Consider the following 16080-nt stretch of genomic DNA (forward strand, 5'->3'; position numbering starts at 1 on the left):
TCGAATCAGTTCTGTGCACTTCCATCACAGTCTGGTTTGGTGCAGCCACAACACAACAAAGGAACAGACTGCAGCGACAGGTGAAGTCAGCTGAAAAAATCATTGGTGCTCCTCTGCCCTCTATCCAGGACTTGTATACTTCAAGAACCAAGAAACGGGCAGAGAAAATTATCACTGACTCCTCACACCCTGGACATTACTTTATCCTACCCCTCCCCTCCGGCAGGCGCTATAGATCCATCCACATTAAAACCACCAGATTTAAAAGCAGTTTCTTTCCACAGGCGATCTCCCTACTAAATAAATAAATGACTGATAATACATAACACGTAAGCGTAAAAATATTCATCTGCTGCCAAATTGACTACACTGTAGTACTCATCCTACATGTTGTGCCCTTTACTGTTTTGTAAATATGTCAGATGCTGCTAAATTACATATCTATATATTGTGTGTATATAATCTTATAGTTTGGATAATTTTGTGTTTAATGTTTAATGTATACGTTGCTTGTACACTGTATCGTACCATTACTAGAGAGATACCATCAGCCGGAAACAAATTCCTTGTGTGTATCCACATACCTGGCCAATAAATCTGATTCTGAACATGACATGATATAATATTTGTGATGGTCATCCTGATGACCTGTATGAATCTCATGAATAATTGATGACACATGTACCTTCATTACTAAAATAATTAATATATTGCTCCTGCATTAAGGCATACATTAGCAGTGGTGGACAGTAACTAAGTAAATGTAACTAGTTGGGTGAGTTTTTACTTTAACTCAACCACATTTGGTAGTGAAATGTCTCACTTTTTTTCTCCACTACACTATGACCAATCTGTGGTTCCTTTTGGTTTATGTGTGAATAAAAACGTAACATTGTCAAAATAAAGGAAGCGTGAAGCGATCACACCAATCAGTGTTTTGTTCTTATGATAATTTTAATAAACATTAGTGTCAGATTAATGATTAATGAGTCTTTTCACCTAAAATGAGTCTTGTTACAGAAATGATAAAACATTAGAGCCATAATAAATCATGCTACTTTTACTTTCATACTTAAGTACATTTGAAGGTAAATACTTTAGTACTTTTACTCAAGTGGAGGTAAAGAGTATTTTTTTTTTTATTCATTCATGTATTACATGTAGGAATCTATTATTAATCACTCATGAAATTAATGTTTCTGGTACGGTAGTGTGTTTATGAATCTGTTCATTCAGTGCAGGTAAACCTTATGAATCCAGCCACATGGTTTAGTGTTTAGCCAAAATTATTACTATGAATCCTCAGGAAAGTGAAGGGAGGTTAGTTTATGCAAAAAAAAAAAAAAACAACTCCTTTGCAAAAAAAACCTTTTTAATCTCTGTACTGTATATTGTCTCTACTACTTAATGTCATTGCATTATGTATTGTGTGCTAATATAATGTACTGTGTGTTAACAAGAACGACCTATTAAAAAGTCTTTATAAACATCAATCTTCAGGCAGTTGAAAATACCCAGAAATTGTACACATTTTTATTATTTACCGTTTAATTTCATTCACTGCTGCCGGTCCCATATGAGAACATGACAGCGCGGATCTATCTGGAACTATTGAAGGGGCACATGAACCACGTGACCGCCTGGCGGCGAGATCAAGGAGTGTCGCAACTCTCTCTCTACAGCTCTGAGTGCGTCATACTATCTTAGTACAGTGAGATTTTATTCTGCAAGTTATCCTAAACTCACCACATAGTGGCAGTCAAGGCTCAACAATAGTACTATATATAAATAAAAAGATATTACAAACATGTGAGGCTACCTAGATAAAGTGGGTATAACATATTCAGATACAATATTTAAAAAGAAGAAAATTCTCTTAACTTGATAAGATGGGTGGCTCTTAAAAGAACCGTTGGTTTGCCAGAGCGACTAAGGCGCTTTACTTGGAGCTGGTGTACTTGGTGACGGCCTTGGTACCCTCGGACACGGCGTGCTTGGCCAGCTCACCGGGAAGCAGCAGGCGCACGGCGGTCTGGATCTCCCTGGAGGTAATGGTGGAGCGCTTGTTGTAGTGAGCCAGACGAGAGGACTCACCAGCGATACGCTCGAAAATGTCGTTGACGAAGGAGTTCATGATGCCCATAGCCTTGGAGGAGATCCCGGTATCAGGGTGGACCTGTTTCAGGACCTTGTACACGTAGATAGCGTAGCTCTCCTTCCTGGCCTTTCTGCGCTTCTTGCCTCCTTTGCCGGCGGTCTTGGTGACGGTTTTCTTGGAGCCCTTCTTGGGCGCGGCCTTCGCTGGTTCGGGCATGATGCTGCTGTTTCCTCTAGAACAAACTGCAAGTGAATGTAGACGCTCTACACGCCCGCTTTATTAACCCTGCATGCTGAGTAAGCCAAGTTGGAACACGTAACTCTGATTGGTCCAAGGTCCTGGGTTTCTATTGGACAGGCAACATACCGTTCCACGCCCCCTATTGGACAGGCAACATACCGTTCCACGCCCCCTTCTGCCCCATTCACTAGAATCTGTTCTTTGTTGTCTGTTCCCGCTTAACCTGAGGTCGATACATGTTTTAAAACCGAATATAAAAGAATCAATTGCAATATTTCATTAAATTTTATATATAAATATATAGTTAGGATAGATAAATAGATATTTTTTTGTTTGTTTTTTAAACGAAGCATTTGGGAACAATGTTTTACTGTATTTTACACAAAGATCGTGTTAATGATTGTAGTGTAATCTACAGTATGGCTGTACATTGGTAGTATGCAAACACGCCGTATGAAGGCTAAACGAGAGATCAGATAGTAAACGTAATACTAAAACTACTAATGATAATTCCAAGCTTTTAGGGCTACATAAGTGAATTGATAAAAAAACTAGTGTGAATTGGGGCTAAACGAGTGATTTGCAAATCTACGCATCAGTGAACGTACTACTACTACTAATAATAATAAAGCAGGAGAACTTTCTCTTTTGTAGAAAATATGTGTGGCTCTTAAAAGAGCCGTTGTGTTAGCGTGGAGGTCTGAACGTTTAACCCCCGAATCCGTACAGGGTGCGTCCCTGGCGTTTCAGAGCGTACACCACGTCCATTGCGGTGACGGTCTTTCTCTTGGCGTGCTCGGTGTAGGTGACGGCATCACGGATGACGTTCTCAAGGAAAACCTTGAGCACACCGCGGGTCTCCTCGTAGATCAAGCCGGAAATACGCTTCACACCGCCACGGCGAGCCAAACGGCGGATGGCGGGTTTAGTAATACCCTGGATGTTATCACGGAGAACTTTGCGGTGACGCTTAGCGCCTCCTTTTCCAAGACCTTTGCCGCCTTTTCTTTTTTTTTTTATTTAATATTTTATTTAAACTTCATCAGAGTACATGGAAATTACATTACATTATCAAGACAATCATTTACAATTTTAAAATCTTCCACAATTCAGTCCTTAAATAAAACATTCATTGTTCTTATTCTTTTCAGTTCAGTTCTTATATTTTTATAAACATTCTCTGCTGAAACAAACTGTTGGTCAATAGTCATTCTACATCTTGTTTTCCATAATTTAGACTTCACAATACACAGTACTAACCACAAGAAGTCATGTTTATCTTTAGACATGATTTCATCAAAAATACCGAAACAGACGGACTTCATATGAATTTTAATCTCAACACCTAAATTTTCCATTTTGCTCCATACTTCTTGGGAACGATAACACTCTAGAATAAAATGTTCTAAAGTTTCCTCTGTCTGGCATTTTGGCATAGGGCACATGTTTGTCTTCACAAAACAACTCCACTTCACTACAGATCTCACTGGAAGTCTCCTCACTGCTACCAACCATGTAATATCCCTTAACTTCTCAGATATTTTTTTACATAAGATATTATTTACACATTCTTTCTTTTCTTCCTCTCTAAGGCCTCTAAAATCCACTAAATTACAATATTTCAAATCTACTATTAGCTTGTAAATCTTTTTATTAGAATCCTTAATCCAATCTATATTCAAAACATTAAATTTATTTATAAAATCACCATAAATTAATTTATAATAAGGAACTAAAGCTCTAGAGCGGCCTTTTTTCTGTTTCCAATTTGTGATGTTTCCAATCCAATCAGCTTGTCTGTAAATGCCATTTGCAATAATTTTACATACAAAAATTTTTGTTTTAATGGAAAGATCAATTGCTCCTAGACCACCCATTTTTTTCTGTTTATATAAAAGTTCACGCTTAGTTACTTCACGTGTTGAATTCCAAATAAAATTACAACATAATTTATTCATATTTTTAAGCCATTTATCTGTGGGAGGGAAAATACAGGATAAAAATATTATTTTTGATAAGATAAAGGTCTTAACCATATTTATTCTTGTTTTATAACTTAAATTACAATTTTTCCATTTACTAAATTCTTCTTTAATAATTTGTTCTTTTTCTTTCCAGTTATAATCTACACAGCCATTGTTATCAAAATATATACCTAGGACTTTAAGATGTTCAGTCTCAGGTACATCAATTGGAAATTTTTTATTAATGTCTCCAATCCACACACATTCTGATTTTAAAACATTCAGGGTGGCTCCTGACACTTTCTCATATAAGGAGAAATGTTCATAAATAATGTCTAAATCTTTTCTTGTTTTAATGAACACAGTAATATCATCAGCATATGCAGAAATTATAAATTGGTTGTCACCTAATCTAACTCCTTGTAGTCGTTTATCATTTCGAATTTTAGTAATTAATGGACTTAAGCCAAGAACATAAAGGGCAGCACTAAGGGGACAACCTTGTTTAACACCTCTCATGACTTGAAAACATTCTGTCAAATTACCATTAACATTAATCTGCACATTAGATTTTATATACATACACTTAATCATGGCAATGAAATCATCAGAAAAATTATACATTTTCAAAACTTCCCATAAATAATCTCTTGATACAAAATCAAAGGCTTTCTTCTGGTCCAAAGTGACCATATAAAAACTTTCACCACTCTCAAACACCAATTCCCTCGAAATATTTAAATTATCCCACATTAGTCTTCCTTTGATAGCACAGGTTTGTTCTTTAATTATTATTAAATCTAATACATCTTCTAACCTATTCATTATTATTTTGGCGAAAATTTTGTAATCGATGTTCATTAAGGTTAAGTGTCTCCAATTATTAATATCATTTATATCTCCCTTCTTATACAATAAAGATAAAACACCATCATAAAAAGTGTCATGCATATAACCTCTTTTTACACCTAAATTAAACACCCGTGTTAATACATTTGAAAAAACAAGAATATCAAAGTGATAAAATTCAGATGGCAAACCATCTTTACCAGGAGATTTTTTAAGATTCAGTTGTTTAATAGCAGACACCACTTCACATTCTTTAATACTTTCGCCTAAATAGTCATAGTTTGTATTATGTTTAAAGTCTAAGAAGGATTTTAAAGATTTTTTATCAATTTCAATTTCCTTATACATATCTTCACACAAATCTTTAATAGTATTCATTATCTCTTTAGCATCTGTAACTACTGTACCATTTTTATCTTTGATAGAACTAATGTAAGCCTTTTGTCTTTTTTGGGAATATAAATGAGTCACTTGAGATGAATTTAAAGTTTCATCAGAATTATATCCTATTTGAATTTGCAATTTTGTCAAGGATTCATTATTTAAGGCATCTATTTCTTTTCTTAAATCTGATAATTCATTATCTTCATAGTCCGTTAAAAAACTTTTTTGTTTTAAATTAATATATTTTTTCATAATATAGTTATACCTTTTATTTTTTTTCTGATTTACCATTTTACTTCCGTGTTTTAAAAAATATTTGATCTGAATTTTTAGAATTTCCCACAATTTACAATCATTTTTTATAAATACATTTAAAGACATGATTCTAAACAACTCTTCTTTTAATCCCATGATTACTTCTGGATGCTTTAAGATATTTATATTTAGTTTCCAATAATTTGTACTAATCTCTTTTTTAAAATCAATCTTGGATATCACTGTCAAATGATCGGATTCAATAATTAATTTTGTCTTATAAGATTTTACTTGAAAATTTTTATTAACATAAATTCTATCAATTCTAGTTTGACATGAGCTATCAGATCTAGTAAAGTCAATTCGATCAGGACAAATTATTCTAAAAGTATCTTGCATACAATACTCTTCCATAATTTGTTTTAAAACTTTTCCTTCCCTACTTAATTTAAATGGTTTATTTGAAATTCTATCTTTTTCATCGGTAATTGTGTTAAAATCACCACACACTATAATATAAAACCCTACACATAATAATGCTTTAACTTTATTAAAAAGTTGGATTTTCTTACTTTTGTCTTGAGCCGTGTATATATTTATTACTCTGATTTTTTTATCAAACCAAAACACATCAATAAACATTAATCTGCCTGGAATAATTTCACGTAATTGAATAACTTTTACGTTTTCTTTATAAAACATAATTCCGATACCGTCAGCTTTACTTTCCCCGATTGAAAGGAAACTCTTATTTTTAAACCACAAACTTTGTACATCTTTAACATCATTTACATTTGAAAGCCGAGTTTCTTGCACACATAAAATATCAAAATTCTCCCTTAACAATAATTGTATCTTTTTAAATCTATTAGAAGCTGACTGAATTCCTCTTACATTACAAGAAGCAACCAATAAACTATTAAAGGACATTTAGAAAGATCATTTTTGAATTTTCTTTTTAACCTTTTTAGTAACTAAAACTTCATTACCTTCAGTCTCTTCTGAATAATTCCATTTCCGTTTGTCGTTGCTGTCTGTCAGGTGTTCAGAAGTCTTTGTTCCTGTGTTTGTGTGCTCCATACTTCGACCCTTCTTGTTTCGGTGAAGTTCCTCTTTTCGCACATGAGGATTTAATGAAGAACTGCGTTTCTCTTTCAGTTCCTTGGAAGCAGACTTGTTGTCCTGGCGTATATCCTCAGTTCCTTCCTTAGAGATAAGTGAGATTTTAGTTGACTCCGATGCTGAACCTTTAGTTGACTCCTCTCCAGACTCAGTTGTAGATGAATCGTCACTGCTGGATGAACCACTGCTGCTGTCCTCTGTTGATGATGTTTCACTGCTGTCGTTATTACCAGTTTGCTTTAAATCTTCAACATTTTTACATTCTGTAACAGTCCCATTTTCCTCCAAAGTTGTATTAATAAAAAGGCTTTCAGTTTGATCCATTTCATTTTGTTGTTTATCCTTTGTCTGTGATAATTCAGGTTCATTACTAGAATTGGCTTCAGGTGGAATATTTTTTTCCCCAGCCTCAGTCGTTGATAACGGTTGTACACTTTCAAAACGGTTTTCCTTTACTTCTGTGCCAAAGCTGGTCTTAGAACGGTTAGCATAAGAGTTAGGGCACATAAAGAAAGTGTGACCCACAGTTCCACATAAATTACAAATTGCAGAGTTGTTACAATCTTTGGCTTTATGTCCGAAACTGCTACATTGCCAACATTTCACCTCCTTACATTCTTTAGCAATGTGATCAGTCGCTTGACATGTGTAACATCTGGAAGTTTGGCCTTGGTAGATAATTTTCCCATTGTACGGACCCAGTGAGATGTTGTTTGGAATCCCTATGTCTTGGTTGTTGAAATCTTTCTTAATTCTCACTTGATATTTCCTAATCCCATACCAAATGCCGAACCGATCCACAGGCTTAATGGCTGGTTTTACAATGTCACAGAAGCGACGTAAATACATCTCCACATCTTCATCTGGAATTCTTCCTGTCCAAAATTTCACAATCACTGTTTTTATGTCAAACTGCAAAGGTGAGAATATTTCGAAATCTCTCCATTGTTCTTTGTTTGAATTGTAAATGTCCATGAAAACTCGTAATGATCTTTCGTTACGAAAACAAAGTTCAAAGTCTTTCCGGTTCGGAAGGCTGATGAAGGAGAAAATGTCTTCCCCACTCACCGACTGGGACATAAAAAGCTTTTCTGCCACCTCATTTCTGCTTGGAGCAGATCCAGATCCTATGAAGGAGATTTTCGCCCAGTATTTGAGAAAACGGTTATTATATGACTCTCGAAAAGACATACTGGAAGCCATACTTTCAAATGTTTGTACTTAGCGGCCGCAAACACCGTAAGGTGCTGCGGCCAAAACTTTCACGTGTTTGAAGAGGATTACTGATCAAAGCCGCCCTTGCCGCCCTTTCCTCTTCCGGACATCGTTACTGCTCTCGTCGAGATGAAGCGAGTCAATGCAGGACGAGCGTTCACAGCGAGCCTGTTATTTCTCTCTACCGGACCTAGTTGAAGACAATGAGGCGGAGTTAAGCAGCGACCGCCCACTGTGACCGCAGCTGCTCGGAGTAGATCTCATGTAAAGCGCATAACTTAGTACCTCCACTGTTTTATCCCCACAGTAAATCGGTCCACAATCGATGTGATGTATTCCACATGACATATTTTTCTGTAACTAATGTTTAATGTTAAAAAAAATTTTTTAAACATGTTGTGCCAAAAGAAAGAAAGAGAAACAAAGAAACAACCCTAAATCTTATGCAATCCTAAACCCTATTACAATGTACTATAATCACCATGTTTGTCGCATTTTTTAATATTGTACAATTAGGTGGGACAAAGAGCCATTAGAGACATGACAATGTATAAAAAAAAAAAAGTGTGGGAGAATATAGCAGTGTATGATCAAAAATTCATATTAGTTTAAATCAGTACAGTTGTAGTGAATATTGAATTTGAAACAAACAGATAGGTTTAGAAACCTTTCAGTGCTTGTGAAAGTAGCATTAGAGACACGTTATGATAAAAACAAAGATCTAAAACACCTGCAGCAGTGTAGGAGGAGGTGTAGGGTAAATCGAACATGAAAGTAAAATTGTGTTGGAATGTGTAATATATAAATGGACAACGCCAGTGTTTGTTGCTAGCTTTTGCAGGTGTGTGCGTGTGCGTGTGCGTTAAAAAAAAAAGTAAAAATAGGTGGATATTTACATTTTCAGCAGACGCCTTTATCCAAAGCGACTTACATTACAGTATACAGTCAGAGCAATTGAGGGTTAAGAGCCTTGCTCAAGGGCCCAACAGTGATAACCTAGCCGTGGTGGGGCTTGAACCAGTGACCCTCTGGTCACTGGCCTAGTACCTTAACCACTAGGCTACAGCTGGCCTTGGATATGTGTCACCTGGACTGCTAGAGCCATAGATGTTTTGTTAAAGTGGGTGCAAGGGTCATGAATGAGTGAATAACTAAATAAATACATAAACAATGAATACATTAAACACATAAATAAATAAAAATGTGTAAAGCAGTGTTTGGATTTGTCTGTGCTGAACAATACTGACGCAAGTCTTTATAAGTGACATCTGTGTTAAAAATGTGTTTGTATATTTCACTGTATTGTGAGAAATGGGACGTTATAAGTCATATTCTGCTAAAGCATAACGTTTCATAAACATATTTCAAAGTCAGACACATCTTGATTACAGTGAAAGTGGTCTTAGCTGTGTATCAATAAAATCCAAATAAGTGAAAGAAGACATTTTATGTTTTAATGTTAGCTGTGTTAAAGACATTTCTGAGTAAAAAAAAAAAAAAAAAAAAAAAAAAAAAAAAAAAAAAAAAAAAATAGACTTGAATCTCTTGTGTAAGTGTAGGAGCCATGTGTTGTTTTAGAAATGTGTCAGTGTATGTGAACTCAAATTAAGTAATTAATTTATTCTTTTTCTTTTTTAATGGGGGGCGGGGGGTGGACTGGGTTTTTTATTTCCCTCTCAGTTTATGATTTAGGTGTGTGCGAGTTTATCCATCTTCACCGTAATGTGTTCGCGAACAGAACTGTGAGTGCAATAGATAAAAACTGCAATTTCTTAACAAGGGCATCTATTTATTTACTGAAGTCAGAAGTAAAGCCGGTTAAGGTTTACAATTTAAATCCCCATTAAGGTACTAAACACAGAGAGAAATACAAGAACGTGAACAATGCACAACATTCAGGTGTGAAGCTTTGCTAGCTTAACTACAAAAGCAACAGGGGTTTTTTTTTATAGCGCTTTATGTACTTTTTGGATATCACAAAGCTGGTCTTGACTGCTTCAAAGGACTGAAAAACAAAAAATGAAGTCATTAAGTTCCAAAAGTTATAGAAATAAGATTTTGTGTATTGTTAATGTGAAAACCTACACTTTTTATGCCCACCTGTTTTCGTGAAAGTAAATTAAATAGTGTAATAATGTTGATGTTTTTACTCTGCCTCCTTCTAATTGCATTGCCTGATAGTAAAAATTGGATTATTATTATTATTATTATTACATGTTGGGGATATCCTAATTAGGGTTAGAACTAGTTTTGGGTTAACCTAATTTGGGTTAGATACATGTTGGGGTTATCATAGTTACGGTTAGAAACATGGGGTTATATTAGTTTGGGTTAGACACATTTTGAGATTATCATAGTTTAGGTTAGAAATAACTTGGGGTTATCCTAATTAGGGTTAGATACATGTTGGGGTTTTATTAGTTTGGGTTAGAAGGAGGTTGGGCTTAAATTGGACTCAACAGATATCATCTGTGCTGCCTAGAAACACGAGGCACTCCTGGAGGTGATGAACCACACCTGGGTCCTCATGCCTTCAGATCAGGTAGCGAGAACAATGAGTTCCAGCCTGAGTGTAAGTGTCAGCCGGAGAACCTGCAAACGGAGACAAAAACCCGTCAGAAAGTTGGCGCTGCGGGAGTCAGAGGGCAAAGGTTAGGGTTACACACACACACGCTTCTCCCAAGACTTGGAACTGTGTCTGTCGGAATTTGGACCCATTCTGTCAAAAGAGCATTTGTATGGCTTCAAGCTGATGTTGGTCAGGAGAGCCTCAATCCATATTACCAAAAACTTTAATTCCTCAGCGGTGCAATGGGGCTTCGGTCAGACCTCTGTGCAGGACACTGGAGCTTCTCTTTATGTTTGTGGACTTTGTGCACAGAGATATAGTCCTGCCGGAAAAGGAAGGGTCTTCCCCTCTAATCTAATTCAGTCATGGTTTTTATCTAATTTGCTTATGACACTTGTTAACACTTGTTAGATATGGTGGTGGCTGAAACACATGAATTTTTAAATTAGAAAAGGCCTCATTGTGAATACAGTTGTTTTATTACCATTATTACAATAACCAGTCTTATGGTTAACATTCAATATTCTGCTCATTCCTTATGCCTTCATCCAGCGTGTTTACATTCTACCAATGTACAGCCATACTGTAGATTACACTACAATCAGTTAATACCATCTCTGTGTAAAATACAGACTGTGTACACCGTGCAACACCAACGCCACTAAATCCTCCTAACAATTTTTATATTACATAAAAATACATAAAACTACACATACATAAAAGAAAACACACACATACACACATAAACACACAGATTTAGTTCGTGTTTTCACATTTTGGCCACGAGATGGAAGAAACGCTCCACTAACCGTCTATTGGTTCTCCATAACATTATAATTACAGTTACTACTACTACTACCATCACCAATAATACTATTATTACAACAACTATAATAGAAATAAAAATTATTATTTACACTTAATATTTTACAGTATGTCTGTTCTAAAATGTCTCTAATTACCCTGTGTTGAGTACCTAGAATAGTATTTAATTATTGATTTATTAATCTGAATAATAATTACTGATTATTACTGAAACAAAACTTAACCAGTTTTTCCTAATATTTATAACTGATAAAAAAAACTAAATTATATTTATAACACGCACACACAATAGAATAATAAATAAAAAAAGGTAAGAATAATGCCCATTTCAGTGGAAGCTTGTAAGTGGCTCTTAAAAGAGCCTTTGAGGATAACTGGATGGTGTGGGTTCGTTTAAGCCCGCTCTCCGCGAATACGGCGGGCCAGCTGGATGTCCTTAGGCATGATGGTCACCCTCTTGGCATGGATGGCGCACAGGTTGGTGTCCTCGAACAGACCGACCAGGTAAGCCTCACTGGCCTCCTGCAGAGCCATGACGGCAGAACTCTGGAAGCGCAGATCGGTCTTAAAGTCCTGAGCGATCTCTCTAACCAGGCGCTGGAAGGGCAGCTTGCGGATGAGCAGCTCAGTGGACTTCTGATAACGGCGGATTTCACGCAGAGCCACGGTACCTGGCCTGTAACGGTGAGGTTTCTTCACACCGCCGGTAGCCGGGGCGCTCTTGCGGGCAGCCTTAGTGGCGAGCTGCTTCCTCGGCGCCTTACCACCGGTGGATTTACGAGCGGTCTGCTTGGTTCTTGCCATCGCGTCTGGAACTCTGCACTTCACGAACTGTAGGACAGAATATGTCAGCCCGCCCAACACGCTCTTTTTAAGCACCAGAGCCGCTCCGCGCTCATTGGGCGTCTTGATGACGCAATTTTCTCATTGGACGCTAAATGTCGCTGACTGGTCGGCGTTCTACCACTTCCTCGTTTCAGAAAACACAGTATTTTCTCTATGCTGTTGGCGGGATTTATAATACTTTCCTTTGTTTCTTTGTGCTTTTAAAACACAGCCTACATTCGCATTTAAAGTATATACCTTTTTAAAAATATATTATTGATTATTTCGTTCATTTTGCTTATTATTATTGTTATTATTAGCATTATTATTGTTCCATGCGTATTACACAAACGTGTTTGTTGCACCACTTTTAATCGTCTATATTGTTGGTTTTGCTACTGCAAGTGATCTATAACTTCACTTATGTATACATATATAGGGACATATGTAAAGATAAATGGGGAAAAAATAAATCACATTGATTTGGTAATTTTACCATGTCATAGATCATGTGTTTTATGCAGTGTGATTCTATGAAACGATATTGCATTTAATTTGTTTACACACTATTTGGGGAAATTGCACTTTTTCTGTGGAAATGGGTGGCTCTTAAAAGAGCCTTTTGGTTAGAACACGAGAGCGACTTTATTTGGACTTGGCTGCTTTCTCGGTCTTCTTGGGTAACAGAACAGCCTGGATGTTAGGCAGCACACCGCCCTGAGCGATGGTTACACCTCCAAGCAGTCTGTTCAACTCCTCGTCGTTACGCACGGCCAACTGCAGATGACGAGGGATGATACGAGACTTCTTGTTATCTCTGGCGGCGTTACCAGCCAACTCGAGGATCTCAGCGGTCAGATACTCCAGCACGGCAGCCAAGTAAACAGGAGCACCAGCTCCCACACGGTGGGCGTAATTGCCCTTACGTAGCAGTCTGTGAACACGGCCCACAGGGAACTGAAGGCCGGCACAGGATGAGCGAGTCTTGGCCTTAGCCCGAGTCTTACCACTGGTCTTTCATAATTTTGCCATCTTTATTTCGAATACCCGTTATATATTTATTTTCTTTTCTTTCTTTGAAGTGTTTTATTACAGTATTTACATTTCCCATGTAGCTGGAGTCAAAACCAGCTTGTATTTGAGTACTTAGAAAAATGTCATTATTTATTTTTGCGATTTCCAATTTTACCTCTTAATTTATTTTCTTCTTCATAATTTCGTTTCAGATATAGTTTGCAAACTTACGTAGTCAAGGGTTAACTGCTTATAATATTCGTTTCTGCGGAAAGTTAAATTCTTTACATTTACGCTTAAAAAAGGTTCTTATTTGACTTTTTAAAACACTCCATAGTTCTATATTTGACTTAGTTAAAACATTTAATTGCTTAATTCGATTAATTTCTTCCTTCACTTCTATTATTAAATTTGGGTTTTTTAGGCATGATGTATTTAATTTCCAATATCCTTTATTCTCGTATTTCCCTATATTTATTTTAACGTTCACTGCTAAATGGTCAGAGTCTACTAAATATTCTGTTGTATAGTTAATAATTTGTATATTTTTTGATGTGTATATTCTATCAATTCGTGTGTTAACTATCTTATCAAAACGTGTAAAACCCATTCGATTTGGATGTAATTGTTTAAAGACATCGTTTAGTTCGGATGATTCACAGATCTTTTTTAATAGATTTCCCTCCCTACTTATTGGAGTATCCTTAAACGGAATTCTATCTTTTAAATCAGTAATTGTATTGAAGTCCCCACATAAGATTACGGGAAACCCAATATTTAATAATTCTGACATTTTGTGAAAAATTCTTATTTTACCGGCGCGATCTGACGGCGTGTATATGTTAATTACTCTGATTTTTTGATTTTGAAAAAAGCAGTCAACTAAAAGAATTCTACCTGGAATTATTTGTCTAACTTTAATAATTTCAACAGGTTGTTTAAAAAATATTCCCACTCCATCAGCTTTATTCTCTCCAATGGACAAGAAACATTTACTCGGTGACCATAATTTTTGTACTTTATTCAGCTAACTAGTCTTAATTCCTGTGCACATATTATATCACAACGTTTAAGCTTTAACTGATTAATTTTTTGTATTTGATTTTTTTCCGATTGAATCCCTCTTACATTAATTGAAATTACGTTAAGTGACATTCTAATAACCAAAATCCATATATTTATTTTAGGGTAAAGGACCTTTTTTTATTTATTTATTATTTGTTAATCATGTGTTTTCTTTTGTCCTTTTACCTAAATTACTGTCAGGGGGAGAATTTCTTTTACGTCTTTTATTTTTTATTAATTTAGGTGAGAGAGTGGAGCTTTGTACAACATTTTCTGTTGAGATATCTATATTACCTTGAACATTATCATTAGATGGAGGCTTTAAAGTCGAAGGTTTAATCGAAGTCTTCTTGGTTGGAGCAGGAGGGCTCGTGAGTTCATCACTTGCTGTGGTGGTGGAGGAGGAAGAGTCTGTTTCATCAGAGCTGGTCGATGTGTTAGAAGTGTCGGAGTCCGATGTTTTGTTTCCCTCGGGTTCGATGTTCTTTTCTTGTTGCTTCTTATCTTCATTGTTGGTTTCTATTGTAGTTATTAAAGGCTCTTGTGTGCAGACTTCCTGTAGCGGATTTGTTTCTAGAGAAGACGGAGGGTTGATCACTTGCACAGATTGATTTTGTTGGCTTTGAAAACCTTTAATTTTGTTACTGTAGGAGTAAGGGCAATTAAAAAAAGTATGACCTTCTTTGTTGCATAGATTACAGATTTCTGTGCTTTTGCAGTCTTTTCCTTTATGACCATGCTGTCCGCACTTCCAGCACTTAAGTATGTCACAGTCTTTAACATGATGTAATGTTGAGGAGCAGATGGTCTTTCCTCGACCACTCATTTTGATGATCAGGTGTGTTCGTCGAACAAAACTGAAATAAACTCAGAGAGAGCTCGAAACGGTATGATATAGGCAAACTGGCCTCTCTCCTATTGGCTAAGAGCGAAGGTACAGCTGAGCCAATCCTAAACGCGCCGTCATGTCCCAGGGAAACACATACACGCCCCCTCACATATTGCCCTCCCCTCCTCCCCTCTCTTCTCCTCCGTTCTCCCGCCCGTGTAATGTATGATACAGAAAAGCTTCTCTTAAGCAACAATTACATTATATTATGTCACAATAACATTTACACTAATAATTACATTTTGTAAGGTGCTCATATACATGAGTGCACATACATACACATTTATACGGACAGTTTTATGGGGATGTGTGACAAAAGCATTATTACACATAAAACAGGACCAGTCATACTTAGTTTTTTGAACTCCTCGCTTATTACACTCTCCATAAAATATGTATGAATGTATGTATGTATGAGTAGTTGTAGGTTTGCATGCATGCTTATATGTATGTATGTGTTTAGGAAACGCGACTCTTTAAGGGAGAATATAGGTGGCTCTTAAAAGAGCCGTTTTAAGGAAACAAAAATAATAAAACATAAACATGTTTACTTCTTCTTGGGGGCAGCTTTTTTAACCTTGGCCGCTTTGGGCTTAGCGGTCTTGGGTTTGGCTGCCTTGGCTTTTTTAGGACTCTTGGCTGCCTTCTTGGGGGTCGCCGGCTTCTTAGCCTTCTTGGTGGCTTTCTTAGCTGCAGCAGCGGGTTTCTTGGCCTTCTTAGGGGACTTCTTAGCGGCGGGCTTCTTGGCTGTTACCTTCTTGGGTTT

The 16080-nt window shown here is 36.5% G+C and overlaps 4 protein-coding genes across 4 annotated transcripts in view; all 4 read right to left on the bottom strand.

Annotated features, from left to right (window-relative positions):
• Nucleotides 1-1882: 1882 nt before the first annotated feature.
• On the bottom strand, nt 1883-2325 carry LOC134329019 (histone H2B-like). Its single transcript, XM_063010262.1, has one exon. It carries the CDS (start codon nt 2312-2314, stop codon nt 1940-1942), a length of 375 nt encoding a protein of 124 aa, XP_062866332.1. The 5' UTR covers nt 2315-2325; the 3' UTR covers nt 1883-1939.
• Nucleotides 2326-3046: 721 nt separating this feature from the next.
• Nucleotides 3047-8237, bottom strand: LOC134329078 (histone H4-like). The gene is made up of 3 exons (XM_063010323.1): nt 8219-8237; nt 3230-3339; nt 3047-3178 (listed from the first exon to the last, which is right to left on the bottom strand). The coding sequence occupies exons 1-3, from the start codon at nt 8235-8237 to the stop codon at nt 3047-3049; spliced, it is 261 nt and encodes an 86-aa protein (XP_062866393.1).
• Nucleotides 8238-11914: 3677 nt separating this feature from the next.
• LOC134328934 (histone H3) lies at nt 11915-12325 on the bottom strand. The gene has a single exon (XM_063010176.1). The coding sequence runs from the start codon at nt 12323-12325 to the stop codon at nt 11915-11917; it is 411 nt and encodes a 136-aa protein (XP_062866246.1).
• A 3536-nt stretch (nt 12326-15861) lies between these two features.
• The window catches only part of LOC134328395 (histone H1-like), a 622-nt gene continuing 403 nt past the window's right edge, over nt 15862-16080 (bottom strand). Inside the window, exon 1 of the mRNA XM_063009496.1 lies at nt 15862-16080. This exon is cut by the window's right edge and continues 403 nt beyond it. Within this exon, the coding sequence (XP_062865566.1) occupies nt 15862-16080 (219 nt within the window).

Source organism: Trichomycterus rosablanca, chromosome 15, assembly GCF_030014385.1.
Source record: "Trichomycterus rosablanca isolate fTriRos1 chromosome 15, fTriRos1.hap1, whole genome shotgun sequence".
NCBI lineage: Eukaryota > Metazoa > Chordata > Actinopteri > Siluriformes > Trichomycteridae > Trichomycterus > Trichomycterus rosablanca.